This window comes from Phyllostomus hastatus, unplaced genomic scaffold, assembly GCF_019186645.2.
Source record: "Phyllostomus hastatus isolate PE091 unplaced genomic scaffold, TTU_PhHast_1.1 phas_contig_86, whole genome shotgun sequence".
NCBI lineage: Eukaryota > Metazoa > Chordata > Mammalia > Chiroptera > Phyllostomidae > Phyllostomus > Phyllostomus hastatus.
In genome coordinates, this window is record NW_025333977.1 from 89,323,468 (window position 1) to 89,342,923 (window position 19,456).

The following is a 19,456-nucleotide window of genomic DNA, read 5'->3' on the forward strand; positions in this document are numbered from 1 at the left end:
GTAAGAGAGGAAAACAACAGGTTCCCACAGGTGGAACTATCCAGTCCCCGCACCTCCTGGCGCCCGTGCCAAGAGCCAGCAGAGCGCGGCCCAGGCCTCCGCAGCCCTGCCTGTGGCCAGCTCTGCAAGGCAGGCAGGCAGGCGACAATGGCTTCCAGTCTCCTTGGGCCCAGGCGCTCACCTTTTGGGAGCCAGGTGAAGAGCAGTAGCCAAGGTGCAGGTAACTCGAGGCCCATGCCGGCCCCGCTCTAACCCCTTTCAGCTCAGGAGCTCAGGGGCACTCTCTTCATCAGCTGCCGCCCCAGGACTCAGCACTTCTGCGGGAATGCCTCCGCTTTCCCCTCGCTCCTCTCAGCAGCGCGAGGGCTGGCTAGGGCAGCGAGCAGGTACTCGGGCTCATCCCCACCTGAGCCGCTCCCCGCGGCTCCGCCTCCCACACCCGCGCCGGCGTTTCCTGCTCCGCCCCAGGTCCCTGAAGATCGCGGCAGCCTTGCCTGCCTGCTACCTCGCTGTCTGCAGGCTGCCAGGTATTTTCCCCTCCTTACCGAAAAGCGTCTCCGGCCACTCAAACCCTCTCATCGGTAGAGAATGTTACCATTTTTCTCCAGAAGTTCTCCGGAACTCTTACTCCTAGATAATATCTCACCATGGTTTTGTAGACTTATGTAAACATAACTTACTAGAGAGTATTTCCTGCGTAATGTTTTCATGCACACATACGACCTTGGAAAACATCCCTCCCCCGACCCCCACTAAATACACACCAATATGAAGTTTACGAACTATGTCTATTCAGGCTTTCTAGAAGCTAAAGATATAGGGTATGAACTAGAGAAATAAACTTAATGACAATTATAAAAGTAACATGTTTATCATGAGTTAGAAAACTATAAATTCATGGAAATAAGAAAGTATCGTGTGGTGCATTTTTTTCTGTTATTTCCCATCCTGAATGCAGCTCAGCTGCCCCTCAGACCTCAGCCTTCCCAAGGTCAAAGATTCCAGGTCTCTTTACAACAGGCATCTTGGGATACAATTTGTCTCTACTTCTTCCTTAGCAGGAACCCACAGGAAGGGGAAAAGAAAAATAGAGGAGGGAGGCACATTTGCCTTCAGTTACCAGCCAATAACATTAATTTAGAAATCACCTATACAGTGGTCAACGTGAATGGACAGGAAACCATTTTATGTGTTTCCTTTATCAGGGATTTTTCATCATTCTCCCCCTTCTGTAACAAACGCAATTCTCCTTCCTCCCAGCCACCATCTTTCTCCTCAAGAAAAGAATTATAAAGATGCATGTAACGTAGTTTCTGCTCCTCAGAACATCTCCATTCTGGTTACTAACCTTAGAAGTCAATATTATTTCTCCTAAGTGTATGCCTGCCCTGCCCTGTTCTGCTCTGAAGAGTCCTCTTCATGGATGTTACTGGTGTCCCTCATCTCACCTCCACTCAGAGAAATATCCTTGTCCTGAATCTGATTGGAGTTCTCAACACAGGCCCCTCCGCCCATCTTCCCTCCTCCCCCTCGACTTCTGGATCTGGCCTTTGGTTCCCTAATTGGGCCTCTCAACTTTAAATGTTTTTCTTGTAGTTTCTCTTCCAGAAAATAGGAAGTAAATTCAGGAAGTCATGACCAAGGGCAGATGGTACAATATGTTCAGCAGCCTTTAAATCTTCCACAGTGGGATCCCAGCAGAATAGCAGCAGGATACAATGTGAGTGAAGGGTGCTCCCCCTCCCCTCTCCAGAGACCCTGCATATGCTCCCAGGAACATTGTATGGGTTTGAGTGTTTGTGACCCTGAAGGATTTGTGTGGTTGCTGTTTAGTGAGTTCTGGCAAATTTTCAGTCCCAGTCTAAATAAGTATGAACCCTCTCCTTCCCACACCTACCTCCCATACCCCTCAGCCTTGCTTTGGGATACAGGTTGTTTTAATATTCATTGAAGCCAGCATTTCTCCATGTTTATTTCATGGAACAGCAGTTTTGTGGAATGTTAAGAAATAGTATATGGGATCAAATAAATTCAAGAAATGCTAGATTAAACTAAATAAAATATTTTTCCAGGACTTACCAAACCCTTAGGGTGCTAGTGTGTCTTTGAATTTCCAAGGGAATATTTCTCAGCATTGTTCAACCACAAAACCTTTTTTTTGCCCCTTACACATATCTTAGGCAGATGTGTCATGGATATTTTAGGAAATCCCGGTGTTCTAAACATGATTGGGGAGGATACTTTGGAGACTTTTGTAGGAACAACAAAAAAAGGACTTTAACAAAGGTTGTCCAAATGCAGGAGAATTAGAATTTTTATTTTCTCTTGGGAATCACTATTCAGTTGAACATCTACCTCTATTGCTTCTTTCAGAGTGAACACTTCATGGTTAACTTCCTATGTTTCTCTGTCTACTGCATGCAACTTTTTTTCTTCACCACTTATGTAATATGCACCAAGCAATGTTCTATGTACTTTACATGCATTATCTCATTACATTCCCACAATAGCTGTATAAAATAAGAAATTATTGTCAATCACACTTTACAGATGCGAAAGCTGAGCTACAAGGAAATAACTTGCCCAAGGTAAAGATAGCAAGTAGTGGAGTTACTAGTCTACGTGAGGTAGTCTGATTCCAGAATTAATGCCCTTAGCTATTATACCATACACTTTCACGTAGCTATATCTCCATCTGTACTAACAGCTAACTGACTCTATCAGTGTGTGCTAATGCAGTTTCTTTCCACATATGTCACTTAGCTTTACATAAAGAAAATTTCATTCCACTGGTATGAGCTCTCCTGGGTCAGTCATTGTGCCAACATATGCTATTGGTCCATTAAAAATTAGATAAAGGTACACATTTAACTCAGAACAAAAAAGAGTTCATTGCTAAATATAGAAGTAAAAATCACTTGACTTGCTGATAGTGACTGAGACCAAAGTGTACTCATATACAAAGTAATAATGACTACCATTTATTATATATTGTGGTAGGTGTTCTAAGCACTTTTTTGTATTAACTTGAATAATTCTCTCAACAACACTGTGAAACAGGGACTGTCATTGTCCTCATTTTACAGCTCAAAAACTTGAGGCACAAAGGTTCAGTTACTTACTTAGGATCACCCAGCTTGTAAGGAGCAGAGCTGAGATGCAAACTCAGGCCATTTGCCTGCAGAGCATACACCCTTTATCACTGCCCTAGCTATACTATGCTTTTTTGTGTCAACTAGTTCAGGGTCTAACCACAAAGTACTGAGTTTATGATCTCATCATTTATAATCACACTTGCTAGTTGAAATTGTGTCTGTAAATATTTCTGAATAGTGCATCTATATGCACATGTGCCTCTGTATTTGAGAATAATGTGATATTTGTTCATCTACAAATGTATATTTATCAAGAATTGAGAAAAGAAATGTCAGAAAAAGAAATAAACATTTAAGTAAAAACATCCCCAGGTAGTTAAAGCTAAAAAAAAGGCAAGAAATGAAAATACTAATACTGCAACATTTGTAATACAGTTGGCCCTCTGTATCCAAAGTTCTCCATCCTCGGGTTCAACCAACTGAATCTCTTGCAGATACAGAGGGCCAACTAAAGGACTTGAGGATCCATGAATATTGGTATCCATGTGGAGTTCTGGAACTAATACCCCTGAGGTACAACTGTATATATTATTCATCTTTGTATGACTAGCATCTAGCATAATACCCAGCATATAGGTAGTGCTCAATAAATATTTATTGAGCTCTTTATCTGTAGTTCTTGGGAGGTGAGCTGCGAGTGGGGTTCAAAACAAATAAGACTTTGTAAGCCAAGCAGAGAAAACAGCATGTGCAAAAAATTATGGCACCAGGAAATAGCATAGCTAAACTATAAACATTTAAAATTTGCTAGACTATAGCACAGGGTGGAGATCAGTAGGAAAGTATGTTAGAGAGTTAGCCAGGGTAAATAAAAGGCTTGCATAACCAGCTAGAGAAATACAGTAGACAATGAGAAGCCAGTGAAGGGTTTTAAGCCTGGAAAACATGATCAAACTTGTATTTTGGAAAGATAAACTTGGCAGCAGTGCAAAGAATCGTAGGCAAAAATGAGATGAAAGGCAGGAAAAACAGTTAGAAAACTGTTACTATAGTTAAAGTGGTAGATACTGAGGGCTCAAGCCAATCACTGGTGTCAGGAACGGAGAAGAGAGAATACTTTGAATGATAAATTAGATGTGGAAATTGAGATAAAAATATAAGTTTCTGACTATTAAGCCTGGGTGGATGGTATTGCATTTAAAGAACATAGATATATAGAAAGGTTTTGAGTCACTTCATATACATTGTACCTGAAAATATAGTGGATTATCCAAATGAAATGCCTATGGATGGTTGGAATAGTTTGTTAGATGCAATTGATCAAATGAGGTTGGTAGGCCCTGCATATCTATATAGGGAAGTCTGGGTCAGTAGGGTCCTGGGTGACCTACTTCTTCGTTAGTAGGATATAATAAGATAGTTAATCTGGGAGTAAAGCTAAAAGCGAGAGGTAGAGGAATCTAGTAAAAGGAGCCTGCAAGCAAATATGTTCATTATTATCACTCCTGTTCAATATTATATTAGATATTATAACTAACACAATAAGAAAATTAAAAAAGGCTGAAAATGAAAAATAAAGATGTTATTCACAGTATTATGATTACACAGAATATTGAGAATCATAAGTATAAGGACCAGCAAGAGCGGTTGCTAGAAACAAGGGCAATATATTAATGGCACTAGAATTTGTATATGCCAGCAACATCAGTTGGGAAGATATGACTTTAAAATATACATGTACAATAGCAATAAATCTATAAAGTAACTAGAAATAAGTCCAATAATACATGTGGAACAGTTTTATGGAGAAAATTAGTAAGGTTACAGAAAACATTTTAAAAGACAAGTAAATGCAAAGATGTACCATGTTCATGGATAAGAACATATAGTATTACTAAGGATGATTATTTCTCTAAATTTAATCAATAAATCCTATATTTTTCTAAAAAAATACAAAAATATCTCCTCAGAACTTCATAAGCCATTTCTAAAGTTGAATGGAAATTACAGGTGGTAAATAGCCAAGCTAACATTGAAGAGAAATAAGAAGGAAGAGAGAAATTTACCTCTTAAAATGATAAAACTAGAGCAATTAAAACAATGTGACATTCATATATATAATGTCTGTCTAGAAGGCACCCAGCCATGTACTATGAAAAATAGAGACATTTATTGAAGAAGATACAAGATACAAGAAACAATGTACATAGGACAATGATACATCAGTTCCCTTCAAAGTAGGCACCTTGGGACCTCACATAGTTCTCCCAATCACCATCAGTTGCCCCATCATATTTTCCTGAATTTCATTGACTGTCTGAAATCTCTTCCCTTTCAAAGGTGATATTAGTTTGGGGAAAAGCTAGAAGTCACAGGGTGTCAAATATGGGCTGTAGGGGGACTGAGTCACCTGGGTGATTTGATGTTTTGCCAAAAAACTCTGCATGAGATGTGATGCATGAACCAGCACATTGTAGTGCTGAAGTTGCCAATCACCAGTTGTCCATAGCTGCAGCCTTCTGAATCATCTGAACAGGTTCCACAGAGGAAAGTTCAAGCTTAACACAAAATTTGATACAGATTCGTTGCTCTGCTGGCTCAGTAATTTTTATTGCAACAGCCACACAGTACACAGGCTCACCCAACAGTGTCTACCACCCCCGCTGACTAGTACAGTGAAGTCATCATTATTCACGCATGTGCATTCCAGTCCACTGTCCTTGGCTGCCGGGTAACATTGGTGTCACACACACCATTCTCAATATATTAACAATGGTTGGACTTTTTCTGGGCAGACTTTGTAAATAGACAAACAGACAAGTGGAACATAAAAGAGATTTTAAAAGTAGGCATGCATATTGATGGGAACTTGATATATAACAGAGGTGGCATTATAATTCAGTGGGACAACCATAAACTATTCAATAAGTGATGCTGAGACAATTAGTGTTGGTTATGTTAGAAGATAGGATGTACAGGCATATCTCAGAGACATTGTAAGTTTGGCTTCAGCCCACTGCAGTAAAGCAAATATTACAATAAAGTGAGTCATAATCTTTTTGCTGGTCGTGAGTTTCACCTTCAATTTGTAAAAATCACAATGTCTGTGAAGCACAATAAAGTAAAGCACAATAAAAGGAGGCATGGCTGTTTCTTTTCTTTATATCACAAATAAAATTAAAAACTGATTATAATCTAAATGTAAAAAGCAAAAATATCAAACTTTTAAAAGAATATATTGTAGAATACCCACATGGCCTAGAACAAAAGAGTGAATTTTTAAACAAAAACAGAAAGAATAATTTATTAAGGAAGATATACATAAGACTATATTAAATTTAAAAGTTCTATAAACAAAATACAACATATACAAAATGAAAAAACAAGCTAAAGACTAGAAAAAGATATTTCCTGTGCATTTAAAAAGCAAAAAATTATAACCAGTATATATTTTTTCTAAAAATCTCTTAAAATGTAAATAGGATACAACCCAATGGTAAGGGAGATGAACAGACAGTTCACATAAGAAAAAATCTGATTCACTATTAAGCATATTAAAAGAGGCCCAACCTGGAGCAAGTGCCATTGTTCCCTTTCAGACCCCTGCCCCACATACAGCATCACAATCCATCAATGTGGTTTACCCCACCCCCATGAACACCTAAGGATCCACCCCTCACTACATAAAAGGTGCATCAAGACAAAAAAAAATGGCGCAAACCAGAGAACAGATCAAAGCTCCAGAAAAAAATACAACTAAGTGATGAAGAGATTGCCAGCCTATCAGATGCACAGTTCAAAACACTGGTAATCAGGATGCTTATGAAATTGGTTGAATTTGGTCACAAATTAGATGAAAAAATGAAGACTACACTAAGTAAAATAAAGGAAAATGTACAGGGAACTGATAGTGATGGGAAGGAAGCTGGGACTCAAATCAATGGGGTAGACCAAAAGGAAGAAAGAAACATCCAATCAGAAAAGAATGAAGAAATAAGAGTTCGATAAAATGAGGAGAGGCTTAGGAACCTCCAGGACATCTTTAAACGTTCCAATATCCGAATTATAGGGGTACCAGAAGGGGAAGAGGAAGAGCAACAAGTGGAAAAGTTATTTGAACAAATAATAAAGGACAACTTCCCCAATCTGGCAAAGGATATAGACTTCCAGGAAGTCCAGGAAGCTCAGAGTCCCAAAGAAGTTGGACCCAAGGAGGAACACACCAAGGCACATCATAATTACCTTAGCCAAGATTAAAGATAAAGAGAGAATCTTAAAAGCAGCAAGAGAAAAGGAGACAGTTACCTACAAAGGAGTTCCCATCAGACTGTCAGCTGATTTCTCAAAAGAGACCTTGCAGACAAGAAGGGGCTGGAAAGAAGTATTCCAAGCCATGAAAGGCAAGGACCTACATTGAAGATTACTCTCTCCAGCAAAGCTTTCATTTAGAATGGAAGGGGAGATAAAGTGCTTCTCAGATAAGGCCAAGTTAAAGGAGTGCATCATCACTAAGCCCATATTATATGAAATGTTAAAGGGACTTATCTAAGAAAAAGAATATAAAAAATATGTACAGTAAAATAACCACAAACTCACAATTATTAGCAACCACATCTAAAACAAAAACAAAAACAGACTAAGGAAACAACTAGAACAGGAACAGAACCGTAGAAATGTAGATCACATGGAGGGTTATCAACAGAGGAGTAGGAGAGGGGGAGAGGGGGAAAAGGTACAGAGAATAAGTAACATAGATGTTTGGTAGAAAATAGGGCGAGGGTAAGAATAGTATGGGAAATGTAGAAGCCAAAGAACTTATATGTATGACCCATGGACATGACTAAAGGGGGGGCAGAATGTGGGTGGGAGGGGATATGCAGGGTGGAGGGGAGTGAAGGGGGTAAAATGGGACAACTGTAACAGTATAATCAATAAAATATATTTTTTAAAAAAAGATGCCCAACCTGAATTATAATCAGAAATCATAAATTTAAAACAATAAATACTAATTCACATTTGGTAAATTGGTTAAGGTGTAAAAGTGAGCCCACCAAGTGCTGGTAAAGATGTAAGAAGTGTAAATTCTCTCTACTTTGGAGAACAGTTTGACAAAACCTCATAAAATTGAAGGTGCACATATCCTAGAACCTTGCAATTTTCTTTCTAGGTCTGCACTCTATAGAAATTGTCACTCTGTGCAAACACATACATGTGCAAGAATGTTCGTTACAAAGCAATTTGTTCAAAACTTGGAAACAACTTTCCATCAAGAAGAATAAATAAATAACATAGGGCTTAATCAATGGAATGAAATAATATGCCACTGTTAAAATGGATTACGTAGATCTATACCATAGACAAGTATATTAAACATACATTCAGTAAAGAAGTTAAAAGTTGCTATTTACAGAAATTTGTTAAATGTTATGACCAAAAACAGTGTTATATAGTATTATGGAAGATACATGTGTATGTAGAACAAAGTGTAAAAACATTCAGGGAAGTGGGCTTCACCAGTCTTGGAGTGTCATTACTCCTGAGAGGTAAGAGGATCGGAATGGGTTGGTAGAGATGTTGGTAGCTGAATCTGTACCATTTATTTTTTAAGATACCTAAAACAAATACACTAAAAATGTGGAATCAGTTAAATTTAAATGGTATAAGTGGTACTGATTATACTATTTTATGTGCTTTTCTATATCTTTGGCATATTTTATAATTAAAAATACTTTTAAAACAAACAAGAATGAGTAGCAGGTATAGAATCAGACACAATTGGTGTGTCTGTGCCAGGACATTCCCACTGGCATCCAGTGTGATGTTATGTAAGTCACTGTGGGCTGAGAATGTTTTTATCTGTCAAATGGGAAACTGGATGAGATTCTACGTCTGCTAAAATCATGCATGAAAGCAAGGTACTTTCATTACACTTGTCATGCATGGCCTAAGAATCTGGTTCTCTCAATATTTTATTATAAGGAGAGAAACTGGGGACAAATGGGGCTTGCTTTCCTGAGGCTGGAGCCATAAAGAAGAGGTCATAGAAACAAAGATAGCCTGAACTTCTACTTTCACCAGAGGTATTTATTTTTCTCTCTGGTGTTTCTTCCTCTTGTGGCAATACTCAGTTTGCTGTTTAGACTGCTCTGGAATAATGAGCTCAGTCCTTGCACATCTCGGTAAAGCTCAGTAAAGCTCAGAATATCTAGTTCTTTCCAGCCCACTCCAGAGGGCGTGATTCAATTAGTCTATGGGGAGGCCCAGGAAGCAGTATTTTTTAAAAGTTCCCAGGGGGTTCTAATGTATAACCAGAGTTGAAAAGGTAGTTAAAGGGTTCGTTACCAAATAGGGCATTCCCCAGGGTAGTCCCTAAATAGAACATTCTCCAACACATTTCCTATCTGAGCTTCTTTTTGGTAACTTTACTTTGCTGCTACCTCAAGTGACAGTAGGAGAGTTTCTCCTCCAAAGCCCAGGGTCCTGAGATGTGTAACTTCCCTTTTTGGCTTCTTCACCAGGACAGCATAACATATCCATGGTACCATCAGATGGAATTGAATTTCAGGATATTACCACCAAGTAGCCATGTAGGACAGGTAACCCTCATTTTTGCTGCTATAACTCAGGGTCAAATTGATTGGTCATAGCGTATGTATGGTAATTTTAATATATGTCCATAAATTCTTTGCCCTCCTCCCTTTAAGAGGGGGAACCTAAATCCATGACCCTCAAGTGTAGGCTAGACTTAGTGACTCACTTATAATGTATAGAATAGCAGAAGTAACACTGTGTTACATCCAAGACTAGGTCATAAAAGTCATTGCAGCTTCTTCATTGCCCACTCTGGGGAAGCCAGCTGCAATCTCATGAGGACACTCAATCTTATGGAGAGGTCCACACAGTAAGGAACTGAGTGCTCCTGCTAATAGTCATATGAGCGAGCCATCTTGAGAGGAAATTTTCTGAGTCAAGCGTCTGAGTTGCTGATATCTTAACTGTAAACTCATAAAAGAACCTGAGACAACATATGAATAAGCTACTGTCAAATTCTGGATGCACAGTGTGAGAAAATATATATTTGCTGTTTTAACCTTCTAGAACAATGTTGCTGTTATGCAGCCATAGATTGCCAATATAGTAATTATATGTTCAACCTTAGTAGAAAATACCAAACAGTTTTCCAAATTTACCTACACACCACCAGTGAATGAAAGTTTTCATTGTTCTATGTCCTTGGCAATATTTGAAATCAGCAGTCTTTTCTTTTTTTAATTTATTTTTATTGTATTTTTTTCCATTAAAATTTACCCACTTATAACCCTGCCCCTTGCAATCACCCCACTGTTGTCCATGTCCATGGGTCCTTTCCCCTTTTTGCTCAATTGCTCTGCCTGCTAACTCTTCCCTATAGAGCTTCCAGCCTGTTCTCTGTCGATAAATCTGTCTTTATTTTACCTGTTAGTTCAGTTCATTCATTATATTCCACATATGAGTGATATCACATGGTATTTGTCTTTCTCTGACTGGCATATTTCACTTAACATAATGTTCTCTAGGTCCATCCACGCAGTCTCAAAAGGTAAAATTTTCTTCCTTTTTATGACTGAGTAGTATTCCGTTGTATAAATGTCCCATAGTTGTTTTATCCACTCATCTACTGATGGGCACTTGGGCTGCTTCCAAATTTTGGTTTGTAAATGACACTGCAATGAACATAGGGTGCTTATGTTCTTTCACAGTGTTTCAGATTTCTTCAGATAATTCTCAAAAGTAGAATTGCTGGGTCATAAGGCACTTCCAATTTTAATTTTTTGAGTTATCTCCATATTGATTTCCCCAGTGGCTGCACCAATCTGCATTCCCACCAGTAGTGCAAAAGGGTTCTCCTTTCTCCACATGTTCACCAGCACTTGTACTTTCTTGATTTATTTATTTTTTTTATTTTAATTGTTGTTCAAGTACAGTTTTCTGTCTTTTACTCCCATCCCAGCCCACTCCCCCAGTCCTCCCCACCTCCCTCCAATTTCCACCCCCCACCCAGTTTTTGTCCATGTGTCCTTTATACTTGTTCCTGTAAACCCTTCCCCTTTTCCCCTGAAATTCCCTCCCCTCTCCCCTTTCTTGATTTATTGATGACAGCCATTCTGACAGGTGTGAGATGATCTCATTGTGGTTTTAATTTCTATTTCTCTGATGATTTGTGATGTTGAGCTCCTTTTCAAATATCTATTGGCCATCTGTATGTCCTCTTTGGAGAAGTGTCTATTCAGGTCCTTTGCCCATTTTTAATTGGGTTGTTTAGTTTTTGGGGGGTGTTGTTTTATAAATTCTTTATAAATTTTGGACATTACCCCCTTATCAAAAATGTATTGGTGAATATATTCTCCCATTCAGTGGGTTGTCTGTTTATTTTTTTTTTTTATGGTTTCCTTTGCTGTGCAAAAATTTTTTAGTTTGGTGCAGTCTCATTTGTTTATTTTATCTTTTGTATTTCTTGCCTGAGGAGACATATCAGAATATGGTATGGGTAATATCCAAGATTTTACTGTCTATGTTTTCTTTAGGGTTTTTATGGTTTTGAGTCTAACATTTAAATCTTTAATGCATTTTTAATTTATTCTTGTGTGTGGTATAAGAAAGTGGTCTACTTTCATTTTGTCTGCACATGTCTGTTCAGTTTTCCCAACACCATTTATTGAATGAACTGTCTTTAACCCATTGTATGTGCTTGCTTTCTCTATCAAATATTAATTGACTGTAAAGGTGTGGGTTTATTTTTGAGATCTCTATTCTGTTCCATTGATCTATGTGTTTGTTTTAATGCCATTACCAGGCCATTTTGATTACTATGGCCTTATAGTATGGCTTGATATTAGGTAGTGAATTTCTCCAACTTTGTTCTTCTTTCTCAAGATCAGTTGCTATTGAGGACAGTTTGTGGTTCCATGTAAATTTTTAAAATATTTGTTCTAGTTCAGTAAAATATATCATTGGAGTCTTGATAGGAATTACATTAACTCTATAGATTACTTTGGGTAGTACGTACATTTTAATGATGTTAATTCTTCCTATCCATGAACACGGTGTATGTTTCCACTTATTTGTATCTTCTTCAGTTTCTTTCTTCAGTGTCTTATAATTTTTTAAGCACATCTTTTGTATCCTTAGTTAGGTTTATTCCTAGGTATTTTATTCTTTTTGAAACAGTTGTGACTGGGATTGTTTTCTTAATTTTTTTTTCCTGATAGTTCATTATTGACATGTAAAAATGCAGCTGCTTTCTGGATTTGATTTTGTATCCTGCTACTTTATTGAATTCATTTATCACATCTAGTAGTTTCTTGGTGGAATCTTTAGGGCTTTCTATGTACAGTATCATGTCATCTGCAAATAATGAGTTTTATTTATTTATTTCCAATTTGGATGCCTTTTATTTTTTCTTCTTGTCTGATTGCTATGGCTAGGACTTCCAGCACTATGTTAAATAAAAGAGGCAAAACAGACATCTTTGTCTTGTTCCCAATCTTAAGGGGAACACTTGTACTTGTTGCCTGTTGAGTATGATGCTGGCAGTGGGTTTGTCATGTATAGCCTTTATTACGTTCCGATACATTCCCTCTATTTCTGCTCTTTTGAGAGCTGTTATAATAAATTGGTATTGGATTTTATCAAATGCTTTTTCTGCATCTATTGATATAATCATGTGGTTTTTATCCTTCATTTTGTTTATGTGGTGTATCATAATCATTGACTTGCAAATATTTTACCAACCTTGCATTCCCAGAATAAATCTCAATTGTTCATAGTGTATGATCTTTTTGATGTACTTCCATATTTGATTTGCTAATTTTTGTTGATAATTTTAGCATCTGTGTTCATCAGGGATATTGGCCTATAATTTCTATCTTTGTAGTGTCTTTATCTGGTTTTGGAATTAGGATAGTGCTGGCCTTGTAAAATGAGCTTGGGAGTTTTGAATTTTTGGAATGGTTTGAGGAGAGGTGTTAGTTCTTCTTGGAATGTTTAGTCAAGTTCACCTGTGAAGCCATTTGGTCCATGGCTTTTGTTTATTGGGAGTTTTTTTAAATTACTGCTCCAATTTCACTAAGTGTAATCTGTCTATTCAGTTTCTCTCATTCTTCCTGATTGAGTTTTGGAAAATTGTATGTTCCTAGCTATTTATCTATTTTGTCCAGGTTGTCCAGTTTGTTGACATATAGTTGTTCATAATACATATTTTCTTACAGTCCTTTGTATTTCTTTGGTGTCAGTTTTTATTTCTCCTCTTTCATTTAGTATTTTTTAAATTTTGAGTCCTCTCTCTTTTTTCCTTGATCAGTGTAGTTAAGAGTTTGTCAATCTTGCTTATCTTTTCAAAGAACCAACTCTTGGATTCATTGATCTTTTGTATCATTTTTTGAGACCCTATTTCATTTATTTCTGCTCCAATTTTTATTATTTCCTTCCTTCTACTCACTTTGGGCTTTGTTGTTTGTTCTTTTTCAGGTTCCTTTATGTGTAAAGTAAGCTTTTTTTTGAGGGTTTTTTTTTTTTTTCATTTTCAGTTAGGCCTGTAATGCTATGAATTTCCCTCTTAGGACTGCTGTTCATTTGTTCCACAGATTTTGGGTTGTTGTGTTCTCATTTTTATTTGTTTCAAAGTATCTTTTATTTCTTCCTTGATCTCCTTGTTGACCCATTCATTGTTCAATAATATTACATTTAGCTTCCATGTCTTTGTGTATATTTTAGTTTTCTTTTTGTGACAGATTTCTAGTTTCATAAAATTTTTGTCAGAGAAGATACTAGATATGATTTCAATCTTCTTAAATTAATTGAGACTTGTTTTGTGTCCTAAGATGTGGTCTATCCTAGGAGTTGTTCCAAGCATACTAGAAAAATAGGTATATTGTGCTGCTTTGGGTATGAAATGCTCTGAGTATAACAATGAAATCCATTTGATCCAGCGTGTCATTTAAGGCCACTGTCTCCCTGTGATTTTTTTTGGAGGATCTATCCAATGAAGTCATCCCCAACTATGACTGTATTTCTGTTGATCTATTCTTTTATGTCCATCAAGATTTGCTTTACATATTTAGGTGCTCTATGTTGGGGTCATAAATGTTTACTAGGGTTATATTCTCTTGATGGATTGTTAACTTTTTCATTATGTAGTGTCCTTCTTTGTCTCTTACTATAATCTTGCTTTTAAAGTCTATATTGTCAGATATAATTATTGCTACCCCAGTTTTTTATTCCCCTTTCCATTTGTATGAAATATCTTTTTCCATCCCTTTACTTTTAGTCACTGTGTATCTTTCATTCTGAGGTGTGTCTTTTGGAGTCAGCATATATATATATGGTATTGTTTTCTTATCCATTCAGCTACCCTGTGTCTTTTGATTGGAGCATTTAAACTATTTGCATTTAATGTGATTATTGATAGACATGAATTTATTGCCATTTTATTTTTTAACTTTCTTCCTTTTTCTTCTTCTTCTTCTCCTCCTCCTCCTTCTAGCCCTTTAACATTTGTTGCAATACTGGCCTGGTGGTAACAAAATGATTTAGCTTTTTCTTTTCTGCAAAGCTCTTCATTTCTCCCTTAATTTTAAATGATAGCTTTGCTGGGCAAAGCAGCCTTGGTTGTAGGTCCTTGATTTTCATCACCTTGAATGCTGCATACCTATCACTTCTGGCCAGATTTTTTTCTGTTAAGAAATCAGATGACCTTCTTATGGGAGCCCCCTTGTAGGTAACTAATTGCTTTTCTCTTTTGGCTTTTAAGATTCGTTCCTTGTCTTTAAGCTTTGCCATTTTAATTATGTTGTATCTTGGTTTGGGTCTTTTGGGATCCATCTTGGTTGGGACTCTGCACTTCCTGGACTTTTATGTCTTTTCCCTTCACCAGATTAGGAAAGTTTTTGGTCATTATTTCTTCAAATAGGATCTTGATCCTTTGCTCACTCTCTTCTCCCTCTGGTATTTCCATGATGTGAATGTTATTATGCTCCATGTTGTCTGAAAGACTTCTTAAATTCTCCTCATTTTTAAAAATTCTTTTTTCTTTTTGCTACTCTGCTTGGGTGTTTTTTTCTACCTCATCTTCCATATTGCTGATTTGATCTTCTGCTTCATCTAACCTGTTCATTTCTTCCAGTGTATTATTTCATATATTGAAGTCTTTATTTTGGACTGGTCCTTTTCTATGGTTTCTATGTATTGTTTTCATGCTGTGGAGTATCCTTATAATCTTTATTTTAAATTCTATATCTGATATATTGCTTGCCTCTGTTTCATTTAGCTCTTCTTCTGGAGAATTCTCTTGTTCTTTTGGGGTCTGTTTCTTTTTCTTCCCATTTTGGCTGCCTCTTTGTTTTGTTTCTATGTATTAGGTTGATTTGCAAAGTCTCTGGTGTAGACCTATGTCACACACTGCCTATGACTGGTCCTGGGCAATTTGTTTGGAGCTATCAGCAATCCACTACTTGTGACTTCCTCTTGGGTCTGGGTGTATGCAAAAAGGACCAAACTGTGTAGCAAGTCTGGCTTTTACCCCCATTGGGTCTGGGGTCAGCTAAAGTCTCAGAGCTCTCAGAGCTCTGCCTCTGCCTGCAGGCTTTCTGCTCAGTTTATTCACTGAAATAGCCTCCAACTATACTCCTTAGCAGTCTGGCATAAGTTCCATAGGATGGTGCAATAGGGATTCCTGTAGGTAGGGCAATTGCTTCTTCCCATGGAGGGAGTGAGAAAGATGGCTTCTGTACTATGGGGAATGACTCAGCACAGGGATCCTGGCAGCTGACCCTTAGCTCTCTCCCCAGTGGCACCAATCCCAGACTTTCTTTATGTCACTCTGGTGTGCTCTGCCCTTCCATTGCTGGAGCCCTGGGTAACTGGCTATAGATATTTTGTACATTGGTCCTTTATGAGGCTCTCTGCATCTCTAGTCATCTCTCCCTGGCAGAAGAAAGTCCCTCTGCATCTCACAACAAGGTGTTATTTTGGGTTCCTTTCCCAGTTTTGGTGCTCTATGATGGGGAGTCCCACTTGGGGCTTATGTATTTTTTATTTTTTTAATATATTTTATTGATTATGCTATTACAGTTATCCCATTTCCCCCCTTTATTTCAGTCCACCCTGCACACTACCTCCCACCTGCATTCCCCTCCATTTTAGTTCATGTCCATGGGTTGTACATATAAGTTCTTTGGATTCTCTATTTCCTACACTATTCTTAACCTCCCCCTCTCTATTTTCTACCTGCCACTTATACTTCTATTCCCTATACTTTTTCCCCTTCTCTCCCCCTCCAGTTCCCCTGCTGATAATCCTACATGTGATCTCCATTTCTGTGGTTCTGTTCCCATTCTATTTGTTTCCTTAGGTTTTTTTATTGTTTTTTTTGTTAGTTAGTTTGTTTTGTTTTTTTTTAGGTTTGGTTGTTAATAGCTGTGATTTCATTGTCATTTTACTGTTCATATTTTTTATCTTCTTTTTCTTAGATAAGTCCCTTTTACATTTCATATAATAAGGGCTTGGTGATGATGAACTCCTTTAACTTGACCTTTTCTGGGAAGCACTTTATCTGCCCTTCTAGTCTAAATGATAGCTTTGCTGGATAGAGTAATCTTGGATGTAGGTCTTTACATTTCATGACTTGGAATACTTCTTTCCAGCCCCTTCTTGCTTATAAAGTTTTTTTTTTTTCCCAGAAATCAGCTGATAGTCTAATGGGAACTGCTTTGTATGTAACTCCTTTCCTCTGGCTGCTTTTAAGAGCCTCTCCTTATCTCCACCCCCGTCCTTATCTTTAACCTTGGGTAATATAATGATGATGTGCCTTGGTGTATTCCTCCTTGGGTCCAACTTCTTTGGGACTCTCTGAGCTTCTTGGACTTCCTGAAAGTCTATTTTCTTTGCCAGATTGGGGAAGTTCTCCTTCATTATTTTTTCAAATAAGTTTTCAATTTCTTGCTCTATCTCTTCCCCTTCTGGCACCCCTATGATTCAGATTTTGGAACGTTTGAAGATGTGCTGGAGGTTCCTAAGTCTTTCCTCATTTTTTTAAATTCTTGTTTATTCATTCTGTTCTGGTTGAATGTCTCTTTCTTCCTTCTGCTCCAAACTGTTGCTTTGAGTTCTGGTTTCCTTCCCTTCACTGTTGGTCCCCTATACATTTTCCATTTTTTCACTTTTCATAGCCTTCATTTTTCCCTCTAATTTGCAACCATATTCAACCAATTCTATGAGCATCCTGATTAACAGTGTTTGAACTGTGCATCTGATAGGTTGGCTACCTCTTTGTTGCTTAGTTGTATTTTTTCTGGAGCTTTTTTAAAAAATATATTTTATTGATTATGCTATTACAGTTGTCCCATTTTCCCCCCTTCACTCCCCTCCACCCTGTACACCCTCTCCCACCCATATCCCCCCCCCCTTTAGTCATGTCCATGTGTCATATTTATAAGTTCCTTCACTGCTACATTTTCCAGCTTTGATCTATTCTTTCCTTTGAGCCATTTCTTTTTGTCTTGATGTGCTTGTTACATAGTCAGGGGCAGAGCCTTAGGTGTTCACCAGGGTGGGGCAACTCACATTGCTGGGTTGTGACACTGTGTATAAGGGAGGGATCTGAGGGGAAACAGTGCCGCTTGCTCTGCTCTCTGCTAGTTTTCAGTCACTTCCCCTCTACTCACAATCAAATTGGGCCCTTCTGGTGCTGATTTTCAGGTGGGTGGTTTTGTGTACATTCTAGGACCCTATGGGTCTCTCTAAAGAACTCTCTTGTGAGACTGGGAGTTTCTCCCACTGCTGCTTCAACCCCCACAGGTTTTTCCCAGCAGATGTTTTGAGGCTTTATTCCCCATACTAGGACCCTGTTTTGGGTGGTCTATCATGTTCTTCAGTTGTTCCTCCCACTTTATCTGCATGTGAATGAGGGACTGCCCACTCCACCAGCGCTGCCTTATCAGTCTGCGTCCTCCAGCTGCTTCCCTGCCATGGGTCCTCTCCACACAGCTGTCTGTCTCTGCCCCTCCTACTGGTATGGATGAATATTTCTTTTTTAACTGTTTGGTTTTTGGACTTCCATATAGTTTGAGTTTCTGTCAGTTCTGGTTGTTTTTGTTTTTAAATTTGTTGTCCTTCTTTTGGTTGTGTGAGGAGTCACAGTGCGTCTACCTATGCATTCATTTTGACTGGAAGTCCACTTGGGGTTTAGACCCCACAGTTCTCAGGGGGAGTCCCCCAGGAATTTCAGCTGCCACCTGTGGGAGCTCAGTCAGTCCTCTTGTGCCTCTGCACTTCCTATCAGTCTTGTTGTGGCGATGTGGTTTCTTCTGTTAAGTTCTTGGTTATAAGGCTTCTCTCCAGCTAGTGTTCAGTTGTTTATTTAGGATGATTTTTCTATAATTTACTTATAATTCCAGTTTGGTCCCGGGAGGAGGTTAGTGTAGCTTCCACCTACTCCACCACCATCTTGGATCTTCCTTACAGCCCTCTTTTAAATACAGGTGCTGATTCCACTGCTGGGATTATATCCTAAGAGCCCTGAAACACCAATCCAAAGAACCTATGCACCCCAATGTTCATAGCAGCACAATTTACAATAGCCAAGTGCTGCAAGCAACCCAAGTGCCCATCAGTAAATGAGTGGATCAAAAAACTATGGTACATTTACACAATGGAGTACTACATAGCAGAGAGAAAGAAGGAGCTCCCACCATTTGGGAAAGCATGAATGGAACTGGAGAGCATTATGCTAAGTGAAATAAGCCAGGCGGTGAGAGACAAATGCCATATGATCTCACGTTTAGCTGGAACCTAATCAACAAAAGAAAAAAGAAAACAAAATATAACCAGAAATATTGCCATTAAGAACAATCTAACAATAGTCAGACGGGAGGGAGAGGGCATGATGTGGGGGGAGGGTTTTCAGGAACTACTATAAAGGACACATGGACAAAACCAAGGGGGAGGGTGGAAGCAAGGGAGGGAGGTGTATTTGGCTAGGGTGGGGGGAGTGGTGAGGGGAAAATGCAGACAACTGTAATTGAACAATAATAAAATAATTTAAAATAACTAACTAAATACAGGTGCTGACAAAGAGTTTCTTCTTGACAAAACTCTACTGAAGGTCTTCTGAGATTTTTCTCAACTAGGCCTCAACTTTTGACTTTCATGTTCATCTCTGCATTGTCCAATATGAATGAAAATCCTGCTAAGTCAGTTTACCCATCTTTGTCATCTTAACCTCATCAGATATCTAATCATGTTCTTCATCTTCCACTCCAGGTGATCGGCAGCCTTTTAAATTATGTAGCTCTACTGGTGGGTGTTTAATAGTATTGCATTGTGGT

General features: G+C 38.3%; 1 protein-coding gene across 4 annotated transcripts in view; it reads right to left on the minus strand.

Moving 5' to 3' along the window:
- ILDR1 (immunoglobulin like domain containing receptor 1) overlaps positions 1 to 398 on the minus strand; it is a 40,569-nt gene extending 40,171 nt beyond the window's left edge. For all 4 annotated transcript variants that reach the window (XR_006787117.1, XM_045850767.1, XM_045850766.1 and 1 more), the window contains exon 1: positions 182 to 398. Coding sequence is in view for 3 of the 4 variants with exons in the window: in XM_045850767.1 (XP_045706723.1) it covers positions 182 to 236 (55 nt within the window). In the remaining variant the exon portion in view is untranslated. The remainder of the gene's footprint in view (positions 1 to 181) is intronic.
- Between the last annotated feature and the right edge of the window lie 19,058 nt (positions 399 to 19,456).